The sequence below is a fragment of the Sparus aurata genome, chromosome 16 (genome assembly GCF_900880675.1).
Source record: "Sparus aurata chromosome 16, fSpaAur1.1, whole genome shotgun sequence".
Classification (NCBI taxonomy): domain Eukaryota; kingdom Metazoa; phylum Chordata; class Actinopteri; order Spariformes; family Sparidae; genus Sparus; species Sparus aurata.
In genome coordinates, this window is record NC_044202.1 from 22,517,109 (window position 1) to 22,540,423 (window position 23,315).

At 41.0% G+C, this 23,315-nt stretch overlaps 1 protein-coding gene across 2 annotated transcripts in view; it reads left to right on the forward strand.

Moving 5' to 3' along the window:
* Positions 1-23,315, forward strand: part of adck1 (aarF domain containing kinase 1) — a 63,374-nt gene that overhangs the window by 15,895 nt on the left and 24,164 nt on the right. For both annotated transcript variants that reach the window (XM_030392243.1, XM_030392242.1), the window contains exons 4-6: positions 8,460-8,663; positions 20,302-20,460; positions 21,117-21,275. In XM_030392243.1, the coding sequence (XP_030248103.1) occupies positions 8,460-8,663; positions 20,302-20,460; positions 21,117-21,275 (522 nt within the window). The remainder of the gene's footprint in view (positions 1-8,459; positions 8,664-20,301; positions 20,461-21,116; positions 21,276-23,315) is intronic.

Sequence of the window (23,315 nt, forward strand, 5' to 3'; positions counted from 1 at the left end):
ATCATTCTTAATTCTTGGTGGCAAACAGGAAGTGAGCCTCAAGTCCAGTGTATGACTCCACCCAGCACCCTGACTCAGGGCATAATGAAAGATGCTATCCTGTTGAATTATGGGAACAGTTGGCTCCAATGTTTTTGTGACTTGAGCCATACAGGAGCACACACTTGAATATGTGGGCCTCTCCTGCTCAGGGCTGGACCTGTCTTTTTATAATCCATCTCTTGTGAGTCTCTTAATCTAATGGAATTGATTTACTACATCACTTCTCTACACCTTTTAAATTCTATTAAATTATGACAGATCTTTATCTCAATTTCCTTCCCTCCTTTATCATCTCTGCGCTGCCTTTTACAAAACAACGTTTGAGCTAACATCACACTTATATAAGTGTTTGTTGAATATAAATCAAAGGTTTAACAGTTAGAACAACATTTTTAATTTTACACACATTTGAGCTGCTGTAGGCCTTCACTTGCTGACATCATGCTTTATTGAGAATTAGATCTTGTCAAGTAAATGTTGCACAACCCTGTGATGCTATGTAGATGATGTAGATTGATTAGATTTGTTTAGAATTATTAAACAATATTTTAATAAAGTGAAAAAGATTGTCATTAGGTTGTCTACTTGAAAAGCATTTCATTAGCATTTGGTAGAGTTGTCTGTTTTTCTCAGAATCAGAGAATGAAGAGGGAGGAGTGATTCCTAAAAAACAATTTGCCATCTGTGCCTAATGGCATCGAAAGGCTGTCCAGCGACCTGCACTGCAGGGAACTGACCCGAGGGCCAGAGCTTTAATTACATACGTAAAGAGAGACCAAGTAAAAAAGAAACCAAAAGAACAAGAAGCCAAGCACCGCTTTGAAACAGCCCTCATCTAAACCGTAGGGCTTATCGAAAAAAGCAGTAGGATATTTTTGGATCATACCTGCTGATAATATACCAAAATGTTTTGAAAAGACTTGATGTTTATTCAGATCTTAGCCTTGGCAATAGAAGACCTCAAACAGTTAAAGTGGCAGGTGATATTTGTATCAATAATTGATTTTTAATTCATGTAATCATCATCACACAACTCTCCACTCGCCCTAGAGAAGCGGTTGGGACCGTGTTGTTGGATGCAGGAATGAGTTCTGATCCATGAAGGCCGGCTCTGGACAGATGATGTTAATCACATGGGTTACGATGGCGGCGTACATCGGCTTGTTGCTGGTATCTCGTGTAGTTGTCCAGAAGATGAAAATATCAGCAGGCAAAATGTTACTTGGGAAATATGCCGAATAAAAAAATAAATTGACAGCACATTAAATATGTTTGTGTGCTCTATAAGACGTTGCCAAGACAGCTTTTATAGAAATTTACATAGAAAAAAATAACTTCTGCATAATATATTTATTCCCTCCGTCGTCTGATACCAAAACCAGAGGAATGTATAAATGGACAGTACAGTGAACTGGCTGTATGAACACAGTGTCAGTGATCACAGAGAGCAGGAGACGACTGAGCAGGTTGAACAGAATCAGTCGAGTGCTGTGTGGCAGTGAAGTGAAGACACCCTCCGTCATCTTTAACTTCATCAGCAATAACTCATTTTAAATGTCAGTGTAACAGATCAAGAAGCTGTTGTCATTAGCCTGTATTTCTTTGTGATTATAAAATAATGATTTGATTACCGCTGCAGCACAGCAGCTTGGATGACATTTGAGCTGTGATTAAATCCCTTGGCTATCTTTTCGTCATTCCGTTTTGACAAAAAAAACAAAAACCTAATGTAAATGAGGGAGGCCAGATTTTGAATCAGCTGCATTAAAGCACAATATAAGTAAAGACGACCTGCACTGACGGATTTTGTTGGTCTAGTTGGCGATGGTTGGATGTTATCTCTCAACTCACCAACAGAGGCGTCCACCTTTATTTTATTCTTCCCAGAAAGCAGAACTACTGTAAAGTAAATGAAAACTTATGCCAATCAAACACAAGGATCAAAAAGCTGTTAACTATTTATTGAGTATGTAATGGTAGGATAATACCTTCAGTTACCATATCTATCTACCAAGATAGATAGATAGATAGATAGATAGATAGATTCTTTCATCATGATTCTATAAATCAAAACCAAAAGGTAAATACAGGAAAACATAAATAAATATTCACAGTACGCTCCCTTACAGGGTTAAGCTTCTCACAGGTAAGTAGAGGTTTGTATCAAACAACGCCAAATAATACACCTCAGTCTGATGACAAGGCAAATATTGATATTTGAGAGGAGGGGGGTCACATGGGAAAATTTGGGTTGATTAAAACGAGGCACACTGCAGTGTTCTGGATGCTGCAGTTGCAGCAGTCCAGGCGGAAGATGACCAGCGCTTAGACCAGGAGTTGTGTTGCATCCTTTGTGAGGACAGACCGGATCCTACTGATTGGGCAAATCTGCAGGATCGGGCCACAGCAGTGATGTTGGGGGTGCAGGACAGTCTGCCGCCAAGGATTACGCCAGGTTCCTCGCAGACAACGAAGGCAATACTGTGAAGGCCTCGCCAGTGACTGACAGGTCCGTGCAAGGGCAGTTTTTCCCCGGGATTAAGAGCAGTTCAGTTTCACTAAGGTTGAGTTGGAGGTGATGCGCAGCTGTCCAAGCAGAGATGTCTGCCAGACATTCCGAGATGCGCATTGCAACGTGGATATCCGAGGATGGAAACTAACAGTTGGGTGTCATCTGCATACAGTGGTAAGAGAATCCATGCGATGTGATTTCAGAGCCTAGTGATCTAGTGCATAGTGGAAACAGAAGCAGTCCTAATACTGAGCCTTGATGGACACCAGTTTCCCAGAAAACAGGGTTTGGACAAGGAGCCATTCCATGTGAACTGAATGGTGTGATTTGTCAGGTATGATGTGAACCAGGTTAGAGCAGAGTCTGCGATGCAAAGTTCAACCAGAGTGGAGAGGAGGATTTGGTGATAAGTCGAGGAGAATGAGGACTGATGAGAGGGACGAGGCTCTGACGGCACTGAGTGACTCAATCTCAGTGAAGTGAGCAGTCCTGAAGCCTGACCAATTAATACTAATACACCGATTAGAGTCAAGGAGGTTGTCTTGTGAAAGATACGACAGTTGGTTGTAGATAGCATGTTCCAGGGTTCAGTGGGAGTAAGATGCAAATTTGCATTTATATTTGGGGCATTTATCAGACAGTCCAAAGCGACTTACAGTAATTCATACATACATTCATATACTGATGGTGGTGGCTGCCATACATGGTGCCGACCAGCACATCAGGAGCAGTTTGGGGCTCAGTATCTTGCCCAAGGGCACTCTGTAATGTAAACCAGGGGAATTGAACCAATGACCTTCTGATAACAAGATGCTGGCTCTACCCCTGAGCCACAGCCGCCCCGATGAGGTAAATTATCTGCTGTGTGTTCATGATGACGATGGACACATGAGGGGAAAAAACAGAAAAGGCAAACTCATCTACTGGCAATGTGAACAGAGTTCTTAGCTGATTATTAGCTGAAATAAATCTGTGTACACACTAATTTCAGTGTAAAAGTGCTATAACTGCTTTTTTATAACTGATCATTATCATTTCTGCCAGTGAAAAATCTACAGTACCATTTGAATGATAACAACAGTTGGATCTCTACAGAGACTCTGATTGCGTTGTGTCACAAAGCTGACATCTGAAACAGAAGGCTGAACTTTTTGTTTGTCTTGTCTCAGTGATGATGATTTGTTACTGTATGGATGCGCTCAAAGACCAACTTTATTCATTTGTCCTCCACCTTTAATTGCAGCGCAGTCATTATCCTTCAGCCAGTGGCTGCGCTCATAAATTTTCATTTTTGTTACAGCGCAGGACGTCTGCAGCAGACCACTTACATTTGTCCAATAATATGAACACAGCTAAAAGTTCCCATGAAGTCAAAATCAATACATAAGTGTTTATTTCACATATGTCTTGCCTGGCATCTCACCTATATGCCAGTATCGGCCCCAACAACTACAAAAAAGGTAACTTTGTTGGTATTCTTTGTATTGTAGAGTTTGTAATTTGCTGGAAAATTATTTTTTAAAAGTAGATGAATCATCCTGCACTGTGGGATGGACACACCATCTTTTGTTCAAATAAACGCTGCACAAATTTTTATGATGCATCCAAGGATGTTTGAAAAGAACGACCACCAGAGCTACCTGCTGCTAACCAGTGGTTGCTGGTAGCTAGCTCCAGTGGCGTCCTCTCACTGTAAGCAGCCTCGGAGAACAACGTAGGCTAGTTTCAGCGCCAGGGTGATTGATAGAGGTGCATTTCCTTATGGACAGATACTGGTAGCTGTGCTGCTAAAACGACCAGTGTTAGTGGTCCTACCTGCTGCCAATCAATATCCACGACAAAACATGTTATCAGTCTAAAGCAAAGGGCGCTCTGCTAGTATTACGAGGGCCTGAAAGTAGAACCCCTTTTTATTCTTTTCTACCTCTATGGAGGCCTGCACATCTGAGTAACCTTCTCCTTGCCTTCCTAGTTTATGTTTACAGAGTTTTTGATCAGACAATTCTGAAATTCTACAAGCTGAAGTGAAAACTACCATTTTAGCATGAAAATGAACTGGGGGAAACTGCTGCAGGTCAAAAGTTAATCCAGTTACGTCACACAATGAAAGCATTTCAAGGTTGCTTCTTTCCGTCCTTCACAGCTTTTCTTTCTTCCTCCACTCCTTACTGTCTGTTTACTCACTCCACCTTCTTCTGTCTTTCTCCTCTCTTACTCTCTTACGAGCCTTCGCTCCCTTCTTCTTTCACCCTCTGCCATCCATTACACACCACCCATCAGAGTGTACACACAAACACACACACACACACACACACACACACACACACACACACACACACACACACACACCCCTCCAGCTTTTTATTTACTGTCCTTGCCAACTGTGTGAAGAGGATGAGTGTGGAGATACCCGGAGGCCTTCTGCACCGAGCTCCTGTGTCTCTGTGTTGTCCCACAAATTAACCCGTGTGTCTAATTCACTAACGGTCCATTTGATTGGATGCCGCATGTGTGGAGATGGGGGGTGGAGGCCAGCGTCAGCCTATCCCAGAGCAGCGTAGCCCTCAGGCTGTCAGCGAGCAGCATTGCCATGGTGATGTCATGCTCTAGCTGCGAGCCCGCCTCCATCGGACAAACCATGCTGATTACTGGAAGAGAGCGCAGAGAGGAGTGATGATGAATCTGATGATTAGGCTTCGAGCCGTGGGCAAACCGGTGCCAGAATTTTATTCTGATCTGTTCCCAAAATCGGCTTCCGAACGCACTCAGACAGAAATAGCTCTGACATGACTTCAGGTGAGCTGGTTGTTTTAAGGCGCAGGCTGTTGTTCTGAACTGAGATCACCGATTTACTGATCAGACAATTAATTAGTGAGGCTTTTTTTCATCGATACATTGTGAAAACATGTGCATGACGAATCAGTGTTTAACACAGCTTTCACCTGCATGACAGAGGAGTATATCAGCCTTGAGACTGAGGGCCTGTCCCTATGATCACCTTCCCTTTTCTTTTGTTCACTCATAAAAATCCTTCCTATACATATTCAGAGACTTTGTTGTCAGCTTTTGTCTTGACTGGCAGAAAGAGATATTTTGGGAACAATAACAGAGAAACACTGTCCGGACAAGGCCTGAGACTACAGCAGCAGTCAACAGGCTGAACATTCTGCCTTTTCAAACTGAAAGATAAGAAACAGAGGTTAATAATAATAGTAATGATAATAATTTTTTTTTCTGATTAGGGTTTCACGTATTGATTTAAAGATGTATCATTGCTCATTGATTGATAGCCCTCACACTGGCATTTTGTGCCTATAATTACCCACTATTAATTAGATTACTTCCATACATATCTCGTGTAATTTCTCGCTTTTTATTTTAAACATCTGTTCATTGGTAGAATTTTTGACCTGTTTTCTAGAATCTGAGTTTGCATAGTTCATCTGGATTTCATGATATAATACCCTTGTTGCATCATCTACTTGGACCTCCTTGTGACTGAGATGGCAAATGTACACAAAGTCGTGTGAAACCCTGTGATGTTCAGCGCAGCCAACTGTTATATTGCCGTTTTACAATATTCAGAATTATTTATTAGCGCAGCAAAATATTGCATCATGATCCGATGACGGCATGAAATCCGATGAAGTGAGTTTCAAATCAAATGTCAAACGTTGTAACTAGTCAGAGATTTAAGTTGGTTGTTGGCTACTAGCTCTCTTTTAAAATGAATAGTATGATTTAAGTAAGTACTTGACAACATGGCCTGTAGCAAGTGCTTTGATGACAAGTTTGTAGGGCCTTATGTAATAATCTGAATGGTAATGATAAAGACTAACAGTCGTGGTCAAAAGTCTCCATCCACTTGTAAAGAGCATGTTCATCATGTCAGTCTTCAGATCAATGATTTCTACAGCTCTCATGTTTCTGTGATGAACTGTTGGAACACAAACTACTTTGTCACAAAAAACATTCATGAAGTTTGGTTCAGTTATTAAGTCTTCAGAAAATGTGACCAAATCTGCTGGATGAAAAATATTTAATATGTGATTCAATGTCTCTCAATTTTAACCTCAGTTAGGTGCTTCTGATATCCATCCACAAGCTTCTGGTCGTCCTCTTTATTAATTTTTAACTGCTCCTCTTGACAGAATCGATCAAGTTTAACTTTTTGTCTGCTTCCTGATGCAGACTGGTTTTCTTAGCACAGCCCACATGATCCCTGATGGGGATCAAATCAGGAATCAAAGTGCTGTATCGTAGGCAACTGGACTTGTTTCAGTTTGTTGAAGTCGTTTCACCTCTCATCCGAGAGGCTTCTTCAGTTCTAACTCACTGGAGGGGAGTTGGAAGGCTTGTAACTCTGTGTGGGAGTGTCCTTACAGAGTCGCAAACAGCCGAAATAAAACAAATTATTTAAAAGACGGAGTCAAACAGTATGAGAAATAGTGTTTATTATTTGCCTTTTCTTTTAATTTCAGCATTTTTTCTAGAATTTCATGATGAATTGAACAGATTTTGTATACAATGACCGTCAGTGCTCAACCCAGTCAAAATGGAATGAATGATAACGATTTAACTGATGTATTTGTTCAGTCTAATTTGAAATGATCACAATTACTTTGTAATTGTTTTCCCCATTTAACTTTGATACAAAAAAAGCATTATTTTTTCTTAATCATCCTTCAAATATTAGGATTGACTTAAAATAGTGTAATTTGTGTTTTTTGTTTAAGGCTATAAAAGTGACACTTCGTATTTTGATAAAGACTTCAAAAATAAGGAACCCAAAATAATTATTTGTTCATAAAATCGGAACTGAGGAGGAGGTTCTGATGGTGTCATGACAGTTTTCATATGAAATTGTTCCAAGTGCATTTTCAAGCAGAAGCTCATCTGGTAATCTCTCGACTTGTTTCTGTCATTGCTTTTGTCATTATAGCCCAGATGACACTCATGTCAAATAGTCCTGTGGGAGCTTGCTGTGTGTGTATGTTTGTGTGTGTGTGTGTGTGTGTGTGTGTGTGTGTGTATGTGTGTGTGCTAGTGTGTATTCATAGTGTGTGTGGTGGGGGTTACAGAGGTTAAGGGGAGCTAATTTCACGGCTTTTTATTTGCACTGGTCTCAGGAGAGGAGCTCTCTATAAGCATTATCACTTCCAGCTGGTTCAAATGGGACAGACGGGACGGGACCACCCCCCTTTACCCCCCCTCCACACACACACACACACACACACACACACACACACACTCTTTGTCGTTATATTTTGTACCTCTGTTCTTATTGCTCATTTTCATTTTGATTTCCTTGTATTGTGAACATTTCGTAATTGAACTTGTGTTTAAGTTAGCAATGATTTTGACCTTGTGTTTATTTAACTGGGATATTTTATTTTGTATTTTAATAACTTGGAACTTTTCTTACTGGCTCCTCACAAAAGGCTCCAGAAGAAAAACACATTTTAGATGAAAGTGTACCTTTTTTAAAATTGTGTGTCAACTGTCCATGTGCTCTACTGGACCACATGGAGTTAATGAGATGACCATACTTTTGATTTAACTGAAACGCAGACGACATAAAATAATACAATCACTCAAGGCCTGGGTCTCATAGAGGGTTACCACAGTGGGTAAAATGATCAGTATTATTATCCCAGTGTACAGATACTTCTAGAGCAGAGGACTCTGACATGCCCTTCACCTCAGAGACCACCAGAGACATTGCAAGTGAAAATGTAAACCGTGGTTTAAAAAACCATCATTGCCACATATCATCATATCATGCGTTGAAGATAATAATCCACGTTGATCGAGCTCTCAGCCTTTCTCAGCAGTTCTTTACACTCTGTTTCCTGTTTCTGACTTTTTCTATCCTTGTTTCTTTTCTCTGTTCCATCACCTGTAGGTGCATCGGCGGTCAGCGGAGCGTCTTCGAGACTTGTGCTGTGCCAACCGGGGTACTTTCATCAAGGTGGGTCAGCACCTCGGTGCCCTGGACTACCTGCTGCCTGAGGAGTACACGTCCACACTGAAGGTGCTCCACAGCCGAGCTCCTCAGAGCAGCATGGAGGAGATCAAGCAGGTCATCAGAGAAGACCTCGGCAAGGAGGTGAGTCAGAATAGACATTTAATTTGAATAGGTTGGATTTTGGTATTATCCAGGTGAGAACAATGAAATATTGAAATGATATCCGGCCCTCATACTTTAAAAGAGTCTCATGTAAAAAAAAAAAACGGGGAACATCTGTTCCATCACCAAAAATTGTTGATGATTTTAAATTAAGTTTCTAGAACCACTGCAGGCGCTCATGGAGGTCTGCAAAGAAAGAAAGATGTCAGTGATGAAAATCATCCGTTGAACGATCACATAAAAGTGTCTGTGCACTCCTGGATGATTCATGCATAGCTGAGATCCTGTAAAGTGACATTAATTCTTTCTATTTTGTGCATATTTAATTCATAATTTCCTGCGTTTCTTTGGGTTTATAGATAGATTGTTAGACGCGGAGTCTGCTTTATGGCAGGCTCACAGTTTGTTGCCTCGCTCTCTGAAGGTAAGAGCACTTGCTTGTTCCTGTGTGTGCCTTGCAGAGAGCAGAAAAAAAGGGCAACTGAAGCAGAAGTGGATATGCCTGACATTCTGTCCTTATTTAATTTCATAAACAAGCCATACTCCTGATGCAGCTGTTAATGCTGCTGTTAGTGTAGAGCGCAGGGTTTGCTCTCAAACTAGTTGTTGTGACAGCCTTTTAGAGCCTGCTGGAGGCAAGGCAATTGTTCCGTTATTATCAGAAACAGAACATTGGTCTTTTACGTCTACCGCACACTCCACAGTGCCGTGTGTGTGTGTGTGTGTGATTGATTGATTTATTTTGGATTCGAAGACACGTGTGTGCGCTTGTGTCCGAGTGTGTGTTAAAGAAATGACTTTGGTGTAATTAGATGAGTATGTTACATTAGGAAATACAGGAACAGTGAACATGTTGCCCTCTTCACTCTGACACAGCCTCGGCCAATCCATAAATGTTTGAATTAGACAAAATGTGCCAAAATCTGTTATGTAACTATGTTTGAGTGGTTGTGCTGATAAACACCATGAGACAAAATGCCCCTGTCAACAATTTTGCCATGCAGTTTACACCAAGGTAGCTGGTTGTTTAATGTCTGCGTGTATTGGCCGTCATGGGTTGCATTGTAAAATCACTGATTTTGATGTTTTGATATGCTTCTGTGGCAGTGTTAGATGTTTATATGACGGCACAAGAATGTGCGTCATCCGTGTTTAATTGTAGTGGCATTCAGAGGAGATGCAGGAGAGGTACTTCTGAGCTCTAAATTAATTCAGAATCAGAATCAGCCTAACTGGCCAAGTATGTGTACTAAAACAAGGAATTTGGCTGTGGTTAAGTTTGCTCTCTTTACAGGCAGTAGTATGATAATGATAAAATAATTATTTTATAAGATCATTTAAAGACTAAAATGTAAAAGAGAGTGCAATTGTAATTAGTGCAGAACGTTATGGAGGAGTTCTACACAGAAATGTCTAAAAACAGCATGACCTGTGTCGAGATGTGTGTCCCTCAATGTAAACCCAGAGAAATGTATTACTTTGTGCAAGTCAGGTGCATTCCTTTGGTCGCTTGGTGTTTGTAGCCCTTTTCACACAGAAACTCTGCATCATTGCTGCAGTGAAGGCTCACCTTTACGGCGCCTTTGTTTGTTCACACTGAACCAGGCAGCGTTGGCTTAAAGTGTGTCACACACAGTGGCGCTGCAGAACCAAGAGTGGTGTGATGGTACACGTCATGACGTTGACATGCGTGTGTTTTTTTTTTCTAAACGTGTTTGACCAGATTTCCACCTTTTAATCTAAACATGCTGTTATAATGTGTTGTGATTGAGATCCTGACCCACCATGCATCCTCTTTCACTCTAAATGACATAGTAACATAATCGCCATCAGTAAAACGTACACTGTCTGACTCTGTCACTTGCGGGGAAGGGAGGCTGTTGTTTTGGGGAACGTCTCGGTCGGGAGGGCTGACCGTCGCAATGATTATTTTCAAGACAGTAACTACAACAGCACAATAGTGGAAGGTGATAAAGACACGGATGGGTTAAAGTTCTACGTTTTTATTTGGATGGAACAGGAGGACAGACAGGATGACAGACGGGAGGACAGACAGGATGACAGACACGTTGACAGACACTTCTCCACTTGTAACTGCAGTATTTTTTTCCTCATGAGGCTCTGATACTACCTTCACCAGGGGATCAGAGGCACACCTTGAAAGTGCAGTGTGAATGGGAGGAGGAGGAGGAGGCGGAGGCTGATCAACAGGAGTGAAGATAAATCACCTTTTTAATCCCAGAAGTTTAAAAGTCATCTCTGAGCTCTCCTCAGTAACGGTAACAAGTCCGGCTCAATCTGCCTGCAGTTTTTTATTCAGTGAAGCTGTCAGAAAGGCAGACTAAAAGCCATCCTGAGATGAGAGTCTCTTGCTGCTTGCTCGGTCACTGTCTCTTTTTCTCTTCTAAGCCTCCTCGGTCATCATCCTCTTAGGTGTCCACCTCTGTCATGATGTCCATAGAGGCTGCTGAGTCTGGTTCTGGTGCCCATTATGGCCTTTGACCTGAAAACCTTCTCCTCTGGCGATGGCATGCTGCTCACTGGCAGCACTCCGAGCAGACTCCGCTAGCAGAGCTTACTTGTAGCTACAGTACCCAGTAGTCACAGGTTGATTTCAGGAAATCCAGAAAGATCAGAGGGAAAACTAGGACAACATTTCCTCCACTGGGATATGATTGACATTCATGAAAATTTACATTAAAAGCTCTCATAAGTGGGCTCTGGAATATTGATTTTTTTTTTTTAAATGTTATTTTTGACTTTTTGTTTATCTACTGTGATTTTTAAGCTGTGATTTTAAAGGAAGATGGTTAGATAATTTTGTTTTGAAGGGAAAAATACCAGCAGCATCTTTTGCTAACATGCAGCACGCAGTATTGTCAACATAAGCTTTGTCAACAATGTAACTGATGGGGAGCATTGTTAGGATAGGAGAAAAAACATACAGAAATGTGACACACTTCAAAAGTTATTAGAGAAAAGTGATGGAAAGCATAAATGAGTGGGATGTACTAATAAGATGAATATGAGCTGCAATCACAGTCAACTCCAGTCGCTCCCCTGTAATTCAAAGCCACTACTAAAGAATTTTCTCTTCTTTCTTACTCGTGTTTTAAAAATTAAGGTGCGCATTCAGTTTGATTTCTTCCTGTATGTGTGTGGCACATCATTATCCCTGAAAAGATGGTAATATAGCGTCTCTGCCTACAAAGACGGCAGCAGAATGAATCAGCCCACATCCCTTTTGGAGTGGCAGGAGAAGAAGTGACACTGATGAGCAGTGCCAGGCTGCTCTGGAGTCAGGGGAGCAGCTACAGCATCATTTCCGTTCAACTACACATGCTTTATTTTTAACACGTGTATGCATTCTCGTGTGTGTGTGTGTGAACAGATCTCACACACAAGTAGTGAGTAGAGAGGAGCGTGCGGTGCCGTGCTGTTTTCAGCACCATTTGTAGTGACATATGCATTCCCACTGTGCATGGATTTGGAGAGCCGTGCCTTCGCCCTGGCTGTCATTTCCCCTCCACAGTGAAACTGCTGAAAGGACAGCTTGTGCAATATGTCGTTTTACCAAACAGAATCTGTTTCCAGGCCGAATATCGCATTTAGTTGGTGCTGAGGCATAACAAAAGGAAGCATAAGTGCATCATGGGTACTCGGGGTCTTGTCAAGGCAGGGTGAGCGTGATCGTAGGGACATCTGTGAACATTCGGGAAGACGCAGTACATTCTCAAACCCACACTTGTCTCGCCAAAACATAAAAAAATGACTTGGAACCTCTCAGCTGACGGTGTTATGTTTTGTAACACACGGTTTAGACTGCATCATCCTGTTTAAAATACTAGCTGGTTTTATTTGTATTTTTGGGATAGATGAATTAGCTCAGCTTTTAGGAGTTGAAACAATGAAGGCACTGCGCCTTTTCCATTAATTACACTTAATCGCCCAGTTGGACAACAACTGTTTTGCCCCAAACACACTTTTCTCAGGCATTTTTTGAAGTGGCTGCGTCTGAAGTGAAGAGTCTCAAACCAGCACGGCCTCCACTTCTGTATATTAATCTAGACAGATTCATATGCCATAAAGACACTGTGACACACAGCAAGTACAGCCTGTACTGTGCTTTATAACCAGGGTAAAGAGGAGTCACACCACTACTGTTACTACTACTACTATTACAGTTACTGTAACTATTACTACTACTATCAATACTAGTACGACTGCTAGTACTACTTCTTCTGCTGCTGCTGTGGCTACTACAATCACAATCAGCATCATAATACGTAACGAGTCTCATGAAGTGAGTTGAGAGTAGAGTGGTTAGACTGGTGCAGTCACAGAGGTGTTTTATGGAGAGGGTTCCATCACAAACAAATCAAGGCAGGGCAAAAGCAAGCAAACAAGCCATTAGTGTGTGAATACAGGATGGAAATGCCTGTTTTTGTACCTGTATTCTGTGTAATGTACATCTCCACGGCAATAATTCTGTCATTCCATCATCTGTAACATTTGTACAGGGAGTGCTGAGTTTTGTTGACGGTAGTTTAAAAGCATTTGTAAAATGGCAAAATGGAAGGGATTGGAAATGATTAGTTGCTGAAAACCGTATTTGTGATTTAAACGAGTGAGGAATGAAGAAGAAAGAATCAGAAACACATGAAACTGTTTGAGCATGTACAGCACAGATTACCAGCGCCTGGACCTCTTACATTAAGACAGGGATGTTAGAGCTTTTTATGGAGGAGACTCTCACTAAAGAAATCTCTCTAATTTTTTCTCCTCTCTGCTGTAATGATTTATGTGTCTTCATCCAGCTGGGGCTGTGGCTGTCCGCCAGCAGCCAAGATGGCCACCTTGCCATGCTGACACAGACGCCGATGTGCTGCCGTCCAACTGTGAGGCCTCGGGGGCCATTTTATTTGTGCCATAACTCATTTCAGGGAACGTATGTCACTGCGGGTATGCCCTCTGGGAGCGGGGCCCACGCGCATACATTACCATGTTTATTAACTCCACAGCTGAGATTAACATCAGCAGTGTTTGGGTGCTACGGCTGTTGAACCAGATTCTACAGCGCTGATGATTCAGCCACAACCGCGGACACTGTAAACATGAGAAAGAGGTTGGACTGGTGGCTTGGACCCTCTTTTTTTCCAACACTATCTAAAAATGAACTTACAATAAATAAAAGTAAATGAAAAAAGTGTCTGTTAAATGCCCTGAATGTATTAATCTAATTTCTTAGATGTCTCACCGTCGCTTAAAGTGACAGGCCCACCTGAGAAATCACACGTTTCCTTTAACCCATGTAGGCCCTCTGGATGTCAGTTCCCTATGGATACTCATCGTCATACTGGCTAGACACCGGTGGGTGCAGACAATTTCATTCCATTTAGCATATTTGCATAATGAATAGCTCAGCTGTTCCCACACAGGATCCCGTGCTGCTTGCATAATTCATCATCCGATGGCATCTTCTACAGGGCTCATGTTCAGCCTCTACCTGATGGGCCAACATCATGTTCAAATTAGCCTCTTTATGTTTCACTAGGTACAAACAACAGGGGAATTCCCCCCTTGGTACAGTTTGAAGTATGAATATGAATGGAGACGTCCAGTCTCTCTCCAAACCAAAACCAACACAGGCAGAGCATGCTAAATAAGAAGAGTGAAGTACAGCTGGGCAAAATAGCAATTTCATAGCGTGTGTTTTGATATGGGACTATATATGGTATTAGGTTTTGATGTCGTTATGTAAGGATATTGCATACATGTTGTCTTTTCCTGGTTTTAAAGGCTGCATTACAGTAAAGTGATGTCGACTGGTCAACTTGTTCTAACACGTTCCTTTAGCCACCTGGTCATTATATCCACATTACTGATGATTATTTATTAAACATCTCATTGTATCATTGTGTTCATATTTTGTGGAAGAACCAATAGTCATCCCCACATTGTTGTAATATCAATATCGAGGTTGTTGGTCAGTTGGTCAAGTTATTGTGATATTTCATTTTGCCGTCTGATCCTAGCATTTATGATGTGCGTTTTAGGAAAGGACAAAATATTGAGTCGTATGTATTGTGTATATATTGTGTATTGTGATATATCCTCAAAATATTACTATGTTTTTGTAAGGTCATATCACCAAGCCCTGTCAATGCACCAGTACAGTACCAGTACCAGTACCAGTACAATGCCTTGTTCTGATGTGGCAGCCATACCCTTTGTATGTTCACCATCTCAACCATGTTGTTTTAGTGAAAGTGGTCATTGGGTCCAAAATGCTCATAACTGGACAAAGCAATATCAGCGATGACCGGTGAAAATATCAACTATTTTTGCATTAATATTGAAAATATTGAACATAAACAGCAAGCTTTTGAATATTGAGAATATTGCAATTCCAGGGGGCCTGAATTATGAAGAATAGATTGAAACTGCGTCATTTCATGGGAGCAAATGTTTGAAAGCCATTTATTGCCAACTGAGTAAAAACAAAATCCTTTCCAGTATGGCAGACAGGAACATAAAAAAGTTCTCCAATGATGAAATGGTTAGTTTGAGAGTGCTTCACTAAATGAAGCTGATGATGATGACCTTCACAAGAACAACTCATATGAACTGTGCCATGTCATTTTCTTGTGAGTACAGAGTCCAGGACCCACCGCTGATATCTAATGTATTATTGTTGGGTAAAACAAAGTCATGTGGGGTCTTCCTCTTTTGGTCTTCCTTGAGCCAGGTGCAACATTGATACAATATAGAATTGTATGATCAACAGTTTTATTTTTATTTAGGAATTAAAAATCCTACCCCAAAGGTCTTTGAATCTGAATCTTCGATTTGAACTGCCAGATGTTTGTAGTGAACAAGAAATTAGAATTATTATTGATTATATTCTCATAATTTGAGCATGGTGGACGGAGTGACAGTTTGCACAGGAAGTTCCTTAATTAGTGTCTTAGCCACACTACACAACTTTCTGTCTTTGTAATGGAGAGACTCTCTGGCGTTGTGTTCTGCACACAAGTGCTTAAAATAGTAGTGCTTACATGTGGATTTTTCAGATTAATAGACTTACAACATAGTGCAGGTTTGTTTCCAATCTTCCTGATGTTCTCCTGGCATCTCTGGAGGTATAGTGCATTAGTGGTTAACAATTAGCAAGACACATCCCCCCCTGTGAAGGTCTCTCTGGTGAAAGCCCTGTCACAGCATCATTAGTGCTGAAAATGACACCAAATACTTCAAGTGCATTAAGGTGATGCAGTGTGGGGGGGTAGAAGCTGTGTTCTTTACGCAGCATGTTGCCTTTTTCTTGTTCCATGAACAGGTTTGTATCCGTGAGCCAGCGAAGCCTCGGGGCAGCGTTGAGGTTCCAAAGCATACAATACGTCTATTCTAATGACTCCAGGTCCCTTGGGAAGCCTATTTAACCTTCAAACCCACACACTAATTTATGTGTGTGTGTTCTGTGTGTCCACAGAGATGAGTGGAAGCTAATGAGGGACTACCTCTGCTCAAAGGGCACACTGGGTGCTAAACGCTCAGCACTGTGATAAGAGAGTTGTGGGGGGGCAGAGCATATCAAGAGGGAGCAGTGGTTGCACAGAATCTTTACAGGAGCTGTGTCAGTCTCCATATGTTTAGATTATGAGAAATATGCCTCTGACTGTACAGGCAGTGCCAAGACGGACATAACCCATTATCTGTACTGGGTTTCTTTCTCCCTACACACACTGCCATGGGTTGGTTTTGCCCAACTCCCCAGTTAATTACGATTTAATTTGTTTTGTTTTTTTAGATATTTTGTCCAAGGAAATTACCCATACAGCACAAAAGGAAAGGCGTATCATTTCTGTAATTACTTCCGTCTTAAGCACACTGTTACTTATCAGCAGATTGTATTGTGATCCATGCCGTTAATAGTGAGAGTAAAAATTATTTTTAAAGGAAGAATTATCCTCTTTGTTATCATATTAATACTTTAAATGTGATGCAGTCTGGTGAAATTGAATACAATAAAGTGTTCCTTGCAGTTAACATGATACATGAATTCAGTACACAGGTGTCAGTTCTCTCTGCATGTACTCCTTTACATCTGTCGGGTGAGGCTCTGCTTGGTTTGACTCAGCACTTCAGCCCAGCATTGCAAGGATTTGACTCAAACCAACAATGGTTCCTACTGAAGACTGAACTCTTCAAACACAAGTATGCATAATGAGCCACATCATTGAAAGGGCTAACTGGTGAAATGAATAACATTGTTCATCTCGGTACAATGCAATATTCTGCTGTCCAACACTGTTCCATACCAAGTACACCCCCCCAATGATGGCAGTGGTGATGGCACTCTGCCATGCTGCAAAACCTGCTCAGAAATGGCCCAAAAATGTGAAAAAGAGATCAAGGCATTGACTGAACTCACTTATTCCCTAGATCAAATCCAATCAAGCATCAGCGGGACGTACTGGAAGAAATCAGATCCAAGGATGCCACACCAATGCATCCCAGGGCACCCCCAGAGGCCCTTTTTTCATCCCTAAATGGGTCAGAACCATGTCTTATCTACAGTGAGAAGTCCACAAATCTTGAAGATTTGTTGCAGCAAGTCCTCTGGCTCTTGATGGGGTCGATATCTGGAAAATTTGGATGCCACTTAAACAACATAAATGCTTATTGGGCTAACCCTGAGGAGTGTTGCAGTGTGCATTGTCCTGCTGAGGGAACACTGCCATCAGAGAGTGTTGTTGATGTACTTGATCTGCAGCAGTGTTTGGGTGGATGGTTGTCTAGCTAATGACACATCAACACCGGACACAGGATCTTTTTTGAGGATCGCATGAGGATCTTTCAGATTGTCTTTACTTCCAACGCTGGTGCAAAAAATGGTTTAGCACTATCTGACTGCAGCCTAACCATGCTGTTCAACAGAGATGTCACACTGCAAAAAACAACTACATTCACCATTTTGGCTGTTATTATGTCTTACAGTCATAACTCTTTATAACAACTAGAAAACAGCACAAGCCAACTTGTTTCAAGTGACATTTTCACGATACTGGAAATTGTATTACAAAGAGGAAATTTACCTGAGCATAGGGGGAAAATGTAGCTTCAAACAACCAGTTCAAAAAGACCATGTTTCTAGGGGGTGAGAGTACGGCCAGCGCTTGAGCCTGTGGTACTGCCACTTGCTACTAAGTTATCTACTAAACAGCAGAAACAAGGGATGATGCATACTGAACAAGTAACATCTTTCCCCACTGGAAATTTTTATTTTTTAAGAGACGTTAGTCTATCCCCTACCAGTTATAACGTTTCCCATTGTTTCCCCTTTTGATATGATAAGATACGTCAGAATAACATTGTCTTCATAAAACTGAATGCAGACTTCGAAGTCTACAGCTTTACACCAGTGGAGGAAAATGTCCCATGACAAACACTCAGAGCATGTCTTATGGCAGTTAGTTATTCTGAGCAGTCCTCAGCTCAGTACTACTACTTTTAGGTTTCTGCCTGCAGTGTGAGGGCAGGGCGACATCCTTATGATTCCAGTGCCTGATGGGCCTTGTAAGTAAGAACGTAAGCAGGAAGAACATAGTCCAGTGGTTTAAAAGTGCATTCTACTTCATATGTTGTAAAAGCTTTGTCCCTATTTCAAAGAGCTACCATGATTTAGAGATGAAATTATTCATGAATTAATGTTCCATAATAACTTGAAAATGTTTTCTTAAAGGGGCAGTCTGTAAGATATAGCCAGAAATTCCCTTTAAGAAAACATTTTCAAGTTATCATGGAACATTAATTCATGAATAATTTCATCTCTAAATCATGGTAGCTCTTTGAAATAGCATTCAAAAAATTAACTAATTGCTACTTAGTTTAATGGCTTAACAAAATAAACTCACACAATGTCAAGAAAGTAGATGTTTTTACACCTGTTTTTTTACTAAACAGATATATTAAACCTCTGATTTTGTTCAGTAAAAGAGAGAAACTTAAATACAATCATAATTGCTTTATACTGACCTTTACTTACTGTTTTTGCCTGCTGCTAATGCCCAACTCTCTCTTCTGCAACCTCCTGTCTTCTTGTTCCTAAGGACAAAGTCCTGATGGGGGCTGCTGTAAATCACCCCTGTACTGTATCCCCTTGTCTTTACACTGTCATTTTTCGGTCTGAGAAGCTGTGTTCAGTCCCAGTCCTGTGTCGAGCTGTGTTAATGTGCTGTATATGAATACCAGTTAATGTACACTGCCTGGCCACTCAAAAATCATCACCTGGATTTAACTAAGCAAATAAGTAAGAAGCCTTCTGTTAGATAATTACTGCAATAATTAATATGTTTCAGCTGGCAACATCCTGTGGTTGTGAAAAAAGATGTTAGTCTGTTTCAGAAGGGTCAAAGTACTGGCCTGCATCAAGCAAAGAGAACAACTAAGGAGATTCCTGAAACTACTCAAATTGGGTAAGAACTATCCAAACTAATATTATTAAAACCTGGAAGGATCTCTGAGGAAAAATGCGATTGGAATAAGTCCTGAATGATTGTGACCGGAGATCACTTAAACATTAAGTGATATCAAATCATAAAAGATCAACAGTAGAACTCTGCAGCCTTAAGGGTTAGGGTTAGGGTTAGGGTCTGGACTCTGGTTCTGGCAGCATGACTTCAAATTCACGCATGGACTGGCCACCACACTCACAAATAAAATCCATTGATGGAAAAACCTAGTCAATTCAGGTAGTCAGCTGAACTCATTTTTTGGGCACATAATGTTATTGAACCCAGACCTGACCAACTAAATCAACCCCAGAACATAACACTGCCCCCACAGGCTTGTAATGTAGGCACTAGGCGTGATGGGTGCATCGCTTCATTTGCCTTGCCTCTTCTTACCCTGATGCACCCATCACTGTGGAACAGAGTAAATCTGGACTCAACAAACCACATGACCTTTTCCATTGCACAAGAGTCCATTCTTTACGCTTCCCCAGCAAATTAAGTCTTTATTTCCAACTAGCCTCACTGATAAGTGGTTACCCTAACCCCATTGAGAATCTTTGGGATGTGCTGGAGAAGACTTTACGCAGCCGCCGATGCTCCCATCATCAATGCAGCATTTTGGTGAAATATCACCAAATTAATGCAACTTTGGAAAGAAATAGATGTTGTGTCATTTGACTTTTCATTTGGCCGGGCAGAGTATATGGTAGGCCTACCTCATAGTTTGCTCATTATCATTAGCATTATTAGGGTGACTGACCCTTCTAATGACAGTCAGAAGAGAAGAAGTTAAGAAGTTAACCTTGTTTCAGGTGATGTTGCCGTGATGTAATAAATCTACTTCCAGGAGCAAAAATTGAAAGAATTAATCACATTTACACCTCCATGTACCCCTCTGTCTGAAATTTGTTTAGCTTCCTTCATTTGTACAGTATCTAATAATAGCCAGTTTAATGGAGAGGATCAGATTGATGGTTGCACTTCTCTTCCACTCTCAATTCCACACCCCTCTCCCTCCCGTCTTCTTTATCATTCTCTATCCCTCGTTTACCATCGTTTACCCTCTGCTCTCTCTCTCTATCTGTATCTCTCTCCTGCAGCTGTCAGAGTTATTTGTCTCCTTTGAGGAGAAGCCTCGGGGTGCAGCCTCCTTAGCCCAGGTCCACAAGGCAGTGTTGCATGATGGGAGGACAGTGGCTGTCAAAGTCCAGCACCCCAAAGTCCAGAGACAGAGCTCCAAGGATATAGTGGTGATGGAGGTGAGTCTAGTAAACTGTTTTGAAATAAGTGAAGAAGAACTACTTTATTTATCCCAGAGGGGATTTTTTTTTTAACTTTATTTACAGACATGCTCACACAGGACCTTTAGACAGGCAATTAACGGGAGCGATGTTAGTGATGGGGCTGTCCATGCTGGAACAGGCCAGCCTCTGTTTCCAAAGACAAATTTCAACAGACTGAGTTACTGCCAGTGTTTGGGTTCCTGGTAACTTTGAGGTCCGAGGACCACTGATGAATGTCAGTCTTTGGTTGTCGAGGACACATTGGAGATAAGTGTATGGGAAAGTAGTAATGCAAAATTTAACTGCAAAATTGAAAATCCATGACCCACAAGTGCGCATTAAACCGTGGATGGATCGTACGCTTCAGTAGATTCATGGCACCCCTAATGTGATGAAGTACATCCATCTTGGTGTTACTGATAGCAACATACCAGAAATGCAACATGACTGATCATTTGTTTTAATCACCTGTATATAGAGCTGTTTAACAGCCTCAGACTTGACTTACCCGATAATGACCTTACATCTCATCAGCCGTCCTTGTCCTAATGCATACTGGCATGTGTCAGCCACTCTGTGTATGTGCATGCCTGTGTTTGATACTGAGGCTGATTTTAATTTGTAATTTGAAGGTGTTGTTGAAGACGGTCCACTTGCTTTTCCCGGACTTTGCCTTCATGTGGTTGGTGGAGGAGGCAAAGAAGAACATGCCGCTGGAGTTGGACTTCATCAATGAGGGACACAATGCTGAGAGGGTGGCCAAAATGTTGGCCCACTTCCCCTTTCTGAAGGTGAAATGTGATTTTTTTCCTACTTGGCTTTCTTTTGTAATGACTATGGAGCTAACAGTGGGATTTATTTTTGATCCTGTTGGTTCCATGTGTGTACTCATACTAATAAACAGCTGGTTAAAATTTGAGATGGGCTCCTTCAATTTAAGGCCCTTTAGCATTTACAATTGTACTCAGTGCAGTTAATAGAGGTCAGACGTTTCCACTGTGTGTGTGACAGCCTTCCTCTGTGCTGCCTGTCGGCTCTTCCTAAATTCTAACAGAGCAGGGTTAGCAGAACAAATCATATTTCCTTTGCTAGACACAGTTAGACTTCATGTCCATTATCATTTAATTTCCTGGTGTCCTTTTTCTTAATTCGTCTGTTTGAGAACTTTTATTAGCTCTGGTGAATGTGAATTAGAATTCTTCCAGCTGCCTTTCTTTGTTCGATGTTCAACCTAGAGAGCGAAAACTTTCTTTGGTATTCTTCTCTGTCACATGCTTCTTTTTATTCCGCATTTTTTAATTGTATAAGTTGGCATGTAATACAGACAGCGACATAAAACTTGGCAGACTGAAAGATAATTGTGTGCTAATGTCTTCCATTACATCCTGTAAAACTCCAGTTGGCCAGAGTGGAGTCTAAATTAACATAATTGAAAAGTCACATTTCAAAAATGTTGACAGACTCATAACTCTGCTCTGTACCTGAATATATACATGTTGTTTCTTTTACCATTCTCCTTTTAGGGTTTAACCTTCGATTTTCTTGTGCAGTCTGCCTTACATTAAAGCGAAACTCTCGCCAAAAAGCAACCAAGGCTTTATTTGTGATTGAATATGAGTCAAACCTTCGTGTAAAAGCATAATTAGGATGAAAGAGGCACTTTTAAGATTTACCGTAGTTTCGGTTTTGGGCACATTAATTTTGAACGGGAGAGCTAGGGGCATGACACGCTAGCATCAAAATCGCTATTTTTAGAACACTAAGAAGGCTCGACACAACATGAAACTTTGCTCGTAGCATCACCAGGGTCTCTACTCATGAACACGAGCATTGAGAACATTGTTTGTGTACACAGAGTTTATGAAAAAGAAGGTTTTTGAACTACTCACGTTAGCTGCTGCATCTCCTTGAGCCTTCTTAGTGTTCTAAAAATGTTGATGCTAGCGTGTCATGCCCCTAGCTCTCCCGTTCAAAATGAATGTGCCCAAAACCGAAACTACGGTAAATCTTAAAAGTGCCTCTTTCGTCATAATTATGCTTTTACACGAAGGTTTGACTCATATTCAATCCCAAATAAAGCCTCGGTTTCTTTTTGGCGAGAGTTTCGCTTTAAGAAACTTTCGCTCAAGTACCCTTGATATATCAAGGTAATCAGTAAAGGTTGCAGTAAACAGTGCGACCATTGAACAACCATGAAAAAAGAGGAGGCCTAATACAAAATTGTCCATAATTTGACATCCATTATTTTAAAATCTTGTACAAATGCGGAGCAAGATCATTCGGTTCACTTGTGATGTAGACTGTCAGGAGTAGATACATTTTCTTTGCTGATGATAATATGCTGTCAGACGTCAATGATAAGTTGTGAAACAGACGTCTTAGGATACTTGAAAGGACCAAAATATAATCCAAAGTACTATTTTGATATTTAGCTGTTGTTGATGTTGTTGGTGTTCATTCTTTTTCAAGGGACCTCTTGTGCTAATTTCCACCTCTATATTTTTGCTCAGGGACTCCACTAAATGCCAATAAATTCTATGCCTCTGGGGAGAGTCAGCTAATAGGACCACTAACAACATGGCTACTTGAGCTAACTAGCTCACTAGGTATTAAATGTTACAGTTAACAGTGTTACTTACCAATCTGAGTGGTTGCCTGGTAGCGGAAGTAGCGTATGCGTGAGCATGTGCGGCATTTTGAATAGCTGAGTACGGCAAAACCACATTTAAAAAACACATCCATTAAGCATAACATCATGTTTTATCGTATAGAGTAAAGGCCTTTTGAATTGAATTTAAATAAATTAAAAACAAATAAAAAAATGCTATGCT